Raw genomic sequence first — 11,582 nt, forward strand, 5'->3', positions numbered from 1 at the left:
TGCTCATATCAATCTGTCTAATCAAAGACTCAGAGCACCTGCTCATATCAATCTGTCTAATCAAAGGCTCAGAGCACTTGCTCATATCAATCTGTCTAATCAAAGACTCCGAACACCTGCTCATATCAATCTGTCTAATCAAAGACTCAGCGCATCTGCTCATATCAATCTGTGCTGCTTGATTTTGTGCTGTATCCAACATGGCCGCCATGTAAACAAACACACCATGTCATTTGCAGCTAAACGTTGCTCTCAAGAATGTTTTTGAAAACATTTGAAGTGATGTATAGACAATGCAGTAACCGAATATTGATACAATCAACACTTCCTGTTGTTTCCCGAGGCACACTGGACTCACCTGGCATAAATTAATGGACTACTTTTATTACCATAAGCAATTAAATCCTTCTTCTTGTTACTTTTGGGTCAATTCCTTAACTCATTAAGTAGTCGTGTAATAAGCGGTCATTATTGAGAAACAAACCCCTTCAGGGTGATTAGATCTATCCTCTTCTTCAGGGTGATTAGACACCTCCTCTTCTTCAGGGTGATTAGACACCTCCTCTTCTTCAGGCTAATTAGACCTCTCCGCTACCATGTCAGGGTGTAATCACCCTGTCATCCCGTTTAACACAGCAGCCTCGTGTTAAGTGGTCAGATGAGCGGGCCGAGAACGCTTTAGAGATTTAAAAGTGGACCTGATCCTGAAGAGGTTGAAAACCACTGGTCTAGAGGAGCAGAGTTATTTTATTTTGAGAAAAAAAAGAACGAAAAGAAAACATGCCGGTGGATTTTATTTTGAATAACTATGCCTGGTGATTTTATTTTGAATAATAAAATGTGAGGGGATTTTATTTTGAAAAGAAAAAAAAATGTGTGGAGCTTATATTTCGAAAATCTGGATTTGTAACTTTTATTTTGAAAAACAATATCTAGAAACACATACTACAACTGGGGGATTTTATTTTGAAAAACTATGTACAGGCTTTTATTTTGAAAAAATGATATTTGGTGATTATTAAAAATGTATGTGACTTTAATTTGGTTTGGGGCTTTTATTTTGCAAAGCTATAGCTTGTATTTTGAAACATGATGTCTGGAGCTGTCTGGAGCTTTTATTTTGAAAAGCTATGTGTAGGGCATTTATTAAGACTGTCAGGGGCTTTTGATACAAACATCGACCAATCAGGAAAAGGGGCGGAGCTAACTAACACCAATGAGGAACAAAGAGAGGCGACTCCAATGTTACATTATTAATTATCATGTGTGCATTATGGAAATGACAACGTATGTAAAGCAGGCTCTAGATTGGATCACACCGGTCTGAGCACAACTACAACCAACAAAACGTAAAGGTGGAAATGAATCCTTTGTATTTTGTATGATAGACGCTACAACACTTAAACAGAAAGTGCATGTTCAGGTCAGGATACCAATTCTATCCAACCCAGTCAGGATACAGATTAAACAAGTGAAATTGGAAGTGATGACATAAAGATATTAAGAAACAAAATGGAACTGGAACACTATACAAATTAAGTTGATAAATGGGTGCTCTCTCCTGATTGGCTGAAATTTTGTCACCTATCAAATTCAAGACCTACTTCTTCACTCTTGCTTTTAGTTTTATTTTTTTGGTTGATTAAATCTCTGTGTTGTTATCCATGTCCTCACTGCTTTGCCTGATTCACTGCCTTTTGCTATTATTTTAATGTTGTTTTATGCTTTTGTTTTTCTTTTTTTGTTTTATTGTTAAATTAGTTGCAATTTTATTCTTGCTCTGTGCAGCAGCTGCATTTCATGTCATGAAAGGTGCTATACAAATAAAGTTTATTATTACCTGAAAATGTATTTTTTTTTTCTTTTAAGAAAGTCTCTGTTTATTAAAGAGACAGAGGGAGACCATTGTCACTGAACAAACACTCTATAGAGCGTCGCAGTTCCCGCCCACTTCCTGTTTTTTTTGGTGCCGGAAGAAAAAACTCAATGCATTTTTCCATTGACATTTCCAAAAATATTTATATCTATTAATTTAAGCCTCGAATCAAGCCATCATGACATGACATGAATCATGACCATAAAACGTTTTTTTCTGGGATTTTTTTTTATTTTATATTTAATTATATGATATACTATATTTAATAAATACCCTTTGTTTTGCCGTTTTCAACAAAAATAAAATCACAGAATCAAACGTTTATGGTCATGATTCATGTCATGTCATGATGGCTTGATTCGAGGCTTAAATTAATAGATATAAATATTTTTGGAAATGTCAATGGAAAAATGCATTGAGTTTTTTCTTCCTGCACCAAAAAAAACAGGAAGTGGGCGGGAACTGCGACGCTCTACAGCAATGAGTAGCCTACAATCAGAATATATTGCTTTAACCTTTCTAACTAAAAACTATCACTTACCCTACCTTTAACGGCTTCTTTTGTTTGGTATTGAGACACCTTTGAGTTTTGAATCAATTATTTTTGTTTTTTATTCACATTATTAGTTTGATTTGGTTTTATATTGAGCCACATTTGAAGAACCTTCTGTTTAAAAAAGTCTGACATGTATCTTGTGTGGAGGACATAAGTGAGAACAAAATAGTTAACCTTTTTGAAAAAGTTCTATACTGTAGCTGTAGTCTTAGTCTAGTTTAAATAGGGGGGAAATGGAGGGAAATGCAAAAGACTTTTGGTATGTATTTATGCGAATACAAAGCTAGATTGAAATATACATTTTGCTACATGGAGTGTACAAAAAAAACATGACAGTATCTTGAGTTGAGTTGACAGATAATTTCTTAGTATGTGCAGTCACCTCCAACTATGAGTTACCAGAAAACCAAGACTTGAGATTGACATTGAGAAAGGCCAATCATCATAATGACCTTTCTGAATATAAATGTTCTTTATACATTACATCCATGGTACATTCAAAATAAATAGAAATAAAACAATGACACAAATCAAATTCAGGCCACCTCTCTCCTGCATACTGTACTAGTCAAGGCACAACAAAATAATTACCCAAAACAGAGCATCAGTCATCTCCAAATCCAAAGCCTAAACCCCTAAACCCATTAAGACCGGGAACGCATCTGTGTCATTTTAAGATTTCTTTGGGCTATTAAAAAATAGCAGATCTACAAGCTCATAGTGCGGCACTATGTGCCGCACTATGAGCTTGTAGATCTGCTATTTTGTTTTGAAAACAATCGTGAAAATATGTTCAAATCTTTGAATATATATATATTTTTTTTACTCAAATCTTTGCTTCTGGGGCTCCCTGGAAAAACTATTTTCAGATGGGGGTCCACGGACAAATACATAATATCATTTTGGGGGGCAAATGAGCTTGTACATCTGCTATTTTTGAATATCCATAGAAATCTAAAATGACACAGATGCGTTCCCAGTCTTAAAGGGTTAAACTAAACCCCCACAACCCCTAACCATACACCCCCCCCAAATCTCTGATCCCAAACTCCCTAAACAACCAAAACGTGCTGCCCTAAAACCCCAAACCCCAACTCCTCCAACACTAATCATTAAAAACCTACAAAAAAAAACCCTACACCCCCAAAAGCTCAATGATCCCCCCCCCAAAAAAAACATCAACCCGTAGCACCCTAACCGTAGACCCCAAAACTCTAAACCCTCAAAATCCCCATACCATTGGTTCTCAAACTTTTCAGGCCGCGACCCTCCAAAAGAATCATATTTGAACTGGGGACCCCCCAAAATAATCACATTTGATCTGTGGACCCCCCACCCTGACAAGCACTTAGAATTGTAGGAGTTGAGGCATTACATTCATTTTTGCTATAGCTTGTAGATCAGCTATTAATTTTTTTTGCCTCTTATGTTATTTGACAATTTGGCCAATTTTTGACCAGTTTTTATAGTATAGTTTGTTGATTACTTTTGATGCAGTAATGGTCTTTTTCTTTTATTTAATTTCTTTCCTCTTTTTGTTTAGGTATTAGGTATTAAAAGTCCTTATTGTCATCTGGAGACCCCCCCAAAAATCATGCAGGGAAACCCACTGCCCTACACCACAGAGACCACAGCAGAACTGGCACTAAACAACGGACTAAAACCTTTTGTGGCACATTTGATACAGGCTTGGCTATCTGAACAGGATGAATCCCATTAACCACATAAACCCCATATACTTTGTTGACTGGGACTCCCCAGGGCTCTATACTACTGTAGGTCTGATCCTTTCCCCCCCCTTACACCAAATATGTTCACTGAAAATAGCTGATTTACTGTACAAACCCATAACTCATTGCGACATTGTGAGCTGTTAGCAGTGTTAATTTCGCCGACCAAAACTATGATGAAAAATGTTCCTTGTCTACCTTTTTTCACTGAACTAAATAAAAATATAAGTTATGATGACTAAAACTAGAACTACTGATAATTTTGTCAACAAATAAAAACTAGACGAAAATGTTAGGGAGGGACTACTGGAGAAGAGATCCAGTAGAGTCATGTTGGCTGTGATCGATGACTGATGTCACGCTCTGGAAATAGCAGAACAACAATGCTCACAACGCATCACATTTCAGATGACAAAAATATGACTAAAACTAAATGGAATTTTGTTCAAAAGACTATGACTAAAACTAAACAAAAATTAGCTGACAAAATTAACACTTTTAGCACAAAAGCACAGATGTGCTATTTTCACCGAACGTTCACCCCAGAATATAGAGACGCTAGGGTTTATGTGGTTAAATGAAGGGAAGAAACACATCTGTGCCAAATGGAGTTATAAGTCAGACTGGTTGTGGTCCTGTTTAGACAGCCAGAAGTAGAGGACAGCGACTAAAGCACGTTGTTTACACAGGCGTCATACAAACGACCACTTCCTTTGACTGTTTCCTTTCTGATCATCTCAATAGGCTTCATGCACAGCAGCCATATTGGACAGAAATTGGGCCTCTACATACTTCCTTCGCAGCTCTTACCAATTATACTAATTAAGGCTCTGTTCCATTCTGGTCAAACAGAGGTCAAGGTGCTGATATTGTGAACGTTGGCTCACTGGAAACACTATTGCTACCCCAGTGGGTCTCAAAGTGTGGTCCAGGTACCCTCATGGTTCCTTGATTGAGGGGGTTCCAAATGGACCCTAGGGTGAGTAACTCTAGTCTTACGGGTCCATTTGGTTCCATTTGTACACTCTCAGAGTTAATGGACTTGAAATTAAAACAAGTTTGAGAACCACTGTGCAACATTAAATGGAAGAGAGCCTTAATCCTCCTATAATTCTACAAAGCTCTGTGAGGGTGGTGAGCGTAATATTGTTGTACAGCGACATTCGACCAAACCCCGCCCTGCGATTGGCTGAATACAAAAACGAGAAAACAAGGTGGGGGCATTTACAGTCTAATACAGACCAAAACCCTAGTATTGCATTTGGTCTTGTGGCGTGCCTCACTAGGCATTAGACTGCCGACCCTGCGGCTCGAGATTGAATCCCGCTGAGCGCACTCTTTTCCCGACAACCGCAGACAACTTTTTTTTGGCTAATAAAATATAGTTTTGGACCATGACGGAGGCGCGACTAAGCGCCGTCCGAGTTATGTACCGATAGGCACAGAATAGTAAATGATGTTGTGGGGACTGCGTTTGCCCCAACTGTCACTCAAGGTGACCACTGGCCAATCACAGCGCGACCTTTCTGGTCTGGGGCGGGTCTTGGCAGAATGTCGGTGCATATCACTATCACGCGGGTGGTGAGCCCAAAATCGTGGTGAGGCCAAAATCTCTTCTGCCTTCGGCTGGAGCAATTGATCTGCATTTGCACACAGCCATTGACCATTACCATGTGCACGGAACAGCGAAGCCCGTTTTTCGCTTTCCCCAACTGTCAGCTGTTTATTAGCGCTTTTAAAAGAATGTCGCCATGGTTACGGCTGCCCAGCTGTGGGATGGCCCCACGAGCTATGGGACGAATGGCTGCTGTGCATAGAGCCTCTAGGAAGTAAACAGGGAGGTTTAAGAGCTCTGTCTTCTCTCCGTTTACATCACACATTGCATCCTGTAGAACCCGAGCCTCGTCGACAGGGAGGTGAAGTGTTCATGATTCCATCCGTTACGGTTTGCTTCTTCTCCTTTATACATCCAGGAGACAATGGAAGCAGTGCACTGCCCGCTTCCCCTTTCAAGACTGTGCAGTGTTTAGGCAGCAACTAGTTACGAAGTAATGTTTTACTGAAATGTTATTAATTTCCCCAGTAAGTGTAATGAGTTGTAACCAGGCAGAGCCTTCTGCGTCAGAACTGCCTGGTGACAACTGATCCCAGAGCAGCATTACGGAGTGGGCCAATGGGGCCAGTGGCCTTTGACTACCAGGGGCCCTGGGCCACAAGGCCCATCGACAACTTACTAAAATGTGTATAGGTTAACATTCAAACATGTGGCCCCTCAACCTACAAGGCCCCTCCTATATGGCCGTAACAAAGCCTCTGGCTGTCCTACAGGGTTATTGTGTTTGCGTGCCCACCCAACTAACCATTCTGGATAACGTAGGGGGGGGGCTTGAAAGACAATTGGCCCCCAGGGGCCAATTATCGGCAACTCTTAATCCGTGCTCGGCAACAGCATCCGTCACACGGAGGTGACGCGGATCACCACTTCCCCCGAAGCGCTGTCCGGGACCAGGCCGTCCCCGACGGGGACCAGGGAGGGACAGGGGAAACAGAGCCACGACGTCCAGGGCACGTGGGGGCCACCACTGAGCTGTGTGGGGGGGTGCGAGGGCCTGCCGTCGGGCCCCAGGGTGACCAGGGGGAGCCAAAGCGTCCGGGGGGGAACGAGGGTCCGGTGCCGCTCGTCGGTGGCCGTCTCCTCCATGTCGGCGGCCTTGTCGTAGCTCTGGACGTCCCAGTGGAGGTTGACGGCCCGCCAGCGCATGAAGACGTTGTGCACCGCTGCCCCCTCGTGGACGATCAGGCCTATTACGACCAGGAAAGGACACAGGCGTGGACTGTTGTTTATTTATGGAGGAAACCAAGACTTATGTGAGTATATAATATATATATATATATATATATATATATATATATATATATATATATATATATATATATATATATATATATACATATATATATATATATATATATATATATATATATACATATATATATATATATATATAAGCAATATGCTTATATATATATATATATATATATATATAAGCATATTGCTTTTAAAAGAAAAGACAAATCAATCACATTATAAGGTGAAAATCCTATTGTTATAAGATATGTTTGTTTTTGTGACATACACACTTATCTTGTTACGTTTAACCCTTTAAATGAACACTGAGGATTTTTACAGTGTAATACACAACAGCTAAATTACTGATAGTTAGGAACCAAATGGACCCTTACAGGTATGTAACTGCCAGGTTCCATTTATACACTCTCAGAGTTGAATTAACACAGGACTTTACAGTGAAAGACAAAAGTACCAATACTGCAATGTAGAAATACTCTGTTACAAGTAAAAGTCCTGTGTTCAAAATGTTACTTGAGCAAAAGTACAAAAGTATTGGCATCAAAATATACTTTAAGTACCAAAAGTAAAAGTACTAACGTGTTTGAAAATAGCAGATCTACAAGCTCACATCGCGTTGCATCGCGACACGTTGTGAGATCGTCTATTTTCAAATAGCCTATGTATAAAATAGGGCTAAAGTGGTTAATGTATGTTTCATAATATCATAATTTGAATAGTAACTAGTAACTAAAGTTGTCAAATAATTGTAGTGGAGTAAAAGTACTATATTTGCCTCTGAGATGTAGTGGAGTAGAAGTAAGTACTGAAAACTGGAAACACTCAAGTAAAGTAAAAATCACACCCTGTGTGAAGTGGGCGGTGTCTTGCTAGCTAATCACAATACTGAATGGAGTCGATCAATCATGTACAAAGGATAAATACATTTATTGAAACACTCTTTATGATGGACAAAACCATAACTTGAAAAAAACAAAATTTTGGTTTTTTTGAAGTTATGGTTGCTTATATAGGGCTATGCACATGTGTCATGTGACACTGGCCAATCACAGTCCTGAATAGGCTGTGATTGGCCAATCACAGCGCAGGATAATTCTACTAATTTCCTGGGCCCAGATCACAGCGCAGGAAAATGTACATTTTTCCAAATCTCACTTATAGGGGCGGTTTCACCGCCCAAAAATACGTCAACATTGTACTTAAGTACAGTACTTGAGTACATGTACTTTTAGTTACTGTACACCACTGCCTATATATAAGGCAGGGGGCTAATAAAGAAAGCAGGTGTGCATACGGACCGATGCAGACCAGGTCCATGAAGCCGTACATGGCGTAGCAGATCTGGAAGAGCACGTCCCGCCGCTGCCACACGGCCTGCGGAGAGAGAGCCGACCACAGCAGCCAGGAGATGCTGGACACCAGGAACACCGAGCCCAGGACCACCGCCACGATCTGGACCTTCTCCACCAGCGTCATGTTGATGGCCTGCCACTGTTAGGAGAACAACACCATATTAAGCAGAACCATCAGAGTTCTCTGATGGTTCTTTGAGACATCTTTTAACCGTGTAAACCCTAATCTCCCAAGAACAGATTACGAGCCCAAATTCAAAGGAAAAGAACAGCAGAGAGCGCTGTTTAAAAATAAAAAAAATAATTTAAGTTGGGTTCCCAGATTGTTTAAACCCTAACATCCTGATTTTGGCCATGATATAAAAATTGGGTAACATAGACAAACATCTCCTACCATGCAACAGCAGGTCCAAATCATCTGAGACGGGGGCTTCCCTTCTTTTACTTATGCTGGTGTCACTACTAGACTATGATTATCTTGCCACTTTATTTTTCAATGTCACGCAAAGTTTGACCAATCCACAAAGCCGATGGGTTGGGTTGGCCAATCAACAAAGCCGGAAGGGGGAAGGTGCTATAGGCTCGTAAAAGTTGCTAAATTACATTTCCATAGTTTCCTTTCGAGCCTATGGACGAGGGTCGTCTGTCCTCTTTTTTCTCAGGGTTTGATCCCAAAGCCTTTCGTCTTCCCAGACAGACACAGAAGCAGGCAGGTGGCTTTACGGGAGCGAGTGAGGCACAGCGAGACAGCGTAATTGCTTCTTCCACCATAGCTGTCATGGAGGGTAAAACTGCCGCTGTACAGCTAAACTGTTAACCACTTAAACCCCAGCATCCCTATTGTTGTGTGGAAGGCTTTCGCAAGTTATGCTGCAGCTTTGATAGTTTGGCAGCACTATAATCAGTGTTGTGTGAATTAAATGTATTCTTTTCTTCTTTGTTTGTTTGGAAACACATTATAAACACAGGTTGGATTCATGTTAAAGGTAGGGTAAGTGTATGACTTAGAGCCTAAGTGACCGGCGTTCCGCAGGGGTCTGTCAGTAAGAGGCCCACTCCTTTTTGCCCCGCCCATCTGAGGTTCAGAATGACGTCCATTTGTAGTTACATCACCTCCCGATCCGAAGAAAAGTTTGGATGTCAGAAGGAGTATGGACCGCGCTTTAAAGGACTTTCTTTTTATTGTGTAAAAAAATACATTTAGCCTATATAGACATATTTAGGCTAAATATGTATTTTTTTACACAATAAAAAAGTCCTGTTGTCTTTGATGGCCAGATGTGAGTTATTGGGTGCTAGAAGAGCTACTGTAAATAATAATAAAACAATCGCCGGGTTATTGTGTAAAGAAATACATATTTAGCCACCTGCCCGAATGCCCCCGCCCACTGTAAAAAAGATCGCGAAAATTGCTAAAACTATAGAAAGCAGTAAATAAATAAAATGTAACACTCATCTTTTATTTACTTTAATTACAAGCTAAAACATAAACCTTGGTTGTAAAAAAAACTAAGTTGTCCTTTAAGTGGTTAAAGTAACTTGTAACTAAAGTTTTCAAATAATTATAGTGGAGTAAAAAGTACAATATTTGCCTCTGGAGTAGAAGCAGTGGGGTAGCGGTGGTGTTGAAGTATGAAGTATACATAAAAAATGAAATACTCAAGTAAAGTAAAAGTCCCTTTACAGTACTTGAGTACATGTACTTAGTTACTCACCTGCCAAGGTGTTTTCATGTTAATCGGTAGAACATGGAAGCGATAGCAGCACAGCTCGCAGGTCCAACAGCCTCGTTCACTGATCCACTTCAACAGACACGTCTGATGGGTGTAGCGCACCGAGCCGTCACAGCGACACGGGTTCAACAGCTCCCCCTAGAGGAAAAATAAACAACAGAGTAAAGAAAAGATCTACAAAGTAAAAACGTGTTAGTTTGTAGTAGGGCATTAACCAAAAAGTCGAAAGTCGCGTTTTTATTTGACTTAATCATTCATTATTTTTGCTCTGTGTGCATGTAGGACAGGAGTGATTCTTTCCTTTTCCAACTGTGTTACAGTATGTTATACTAATTTTGCTTTTCTATGTAACCAGGCATCGGCAGCCATTAATTAACAAGCGCTTTTCAGCTGTGCCTCTGCCTTTGATGTGCCGAGGTCCGCTGCGTACCAGGCTGAGCTGCACTGTGAACTGCAAAGTCAGAACAGTTAACTCTGTTGGATAAATGCATCCAACATTATTTAGGCCTATCATTATCCACTGTTGCTGGTTGCCATTAGCCTGATTATCAGCCTGAAGCTGCGTGGAGCTTCAGTCTGAAATTGGCTGCAGTGTCGGCGATTACAAGGGGGAGGGGATTCGAATTTCCCTAAACCGATCACAAGAGATCCACGGATCTGCCTACATCTGACGTCATCGCACAGCTTGTTTTAGCAGATATTCGCTGATTGACTTGTCGTTAGACCCACCCCCACCTCCGACTCTCATTGGACGGTATCGAAGATATGATATCCTAGGGTCACATTTCAACACCCTGACCAAGAGGCAGTCCACTCAGAGAGTGGGCGGGGTCTATGGTTTGGAACCAGGCTAGGTTGCCACAGGATCTATATTACATTAAAACAAAAGCTGTACATTATGGGAGGAAGGATCAAAAGCTGTTCTATGAAATCAATCCAAGTTTCTTTTTCTGTTAGAGACGTCCACTGTAGGAAGTCTTTCAAACGGCAGTGGAACACATTCCTATAAGGACTGTTTAACTTCACTAAATTTGTATTTTGTCCAATCTGTATGGTAGAGTATGTTAACACAATATAAGTCATACAATTGGGGTGGTCTGCCAGCTCTTCAATTGAGACATTTAGATCCTGTGTCTAGGTGAGACATGACCTTTGACACAATCCTGTTTCTGGTTTGACAAACATTTTGACCTGAAGATCAACATTCAATTTCTCCCCTAAACAAGCAGGCATCTAATATCAGTGGTAAATATTTCAGCACTTGCGCAGGACACAAGCTTTTAAATCCTAGAACAGGAAAGTTACATAGTGCTGCTTTAAGTGAAAGTTGCTCAGGTTAATTCATAATGTACCTTTTCCCTTCCTAGAAATGTGTCAAATTGACACAAATGAGTCAAAAGTATAATATTTGTATTCTAAATATAATGAAGATAAAGTATCAAAATAATTAGACAATATGGAGACGA

At 40.4% G+C, this 11,582-nt stretch overlaps 1 protein-coding gene across 1 annotated transcript in view; it reads right to left on the reverse strand.

The window, feature by feature from the left end:
* Positions 1-6,617: 6,617 nt before the first annotated feature.
* Positions 6,618-11,582, reverse strand: part of marchf11 (membrane-associated ring finger (C3HC4) 11) — a gene marked incomplete at both ends in the record, with an annotated part of 17,480 nt that continues 12,515 nt past the window's right edge. The window contains 3 exons of the mRNA XM_080439983.1: positions 6,618-6,964; positions 8,330-8,522; positions 10,099-10,254. Of these exons, the coding sequence (XP_080296109.1) occupies positions 6,618-6,964; positions 8,330-8,522; positions 10,099-10,254 (696 nt within the window). The remainder of the gene's footprint in view (positions 6,965-8,329; positions 8,523-10,098; positions 10,255-11,582) is intronic.

Source organism: Gymnoscopelus braueri, assembly GCF_963280865.1.
Source record: "Gymnoscopelus braueri genome assembly, chromosome: 10".
NCBI lineage: Eukaryota > Metazoa > Chordata > Actinopteri > Myctophiformes > Myctophidae > Gymnoscopelus > Gymnoscopelus braueri.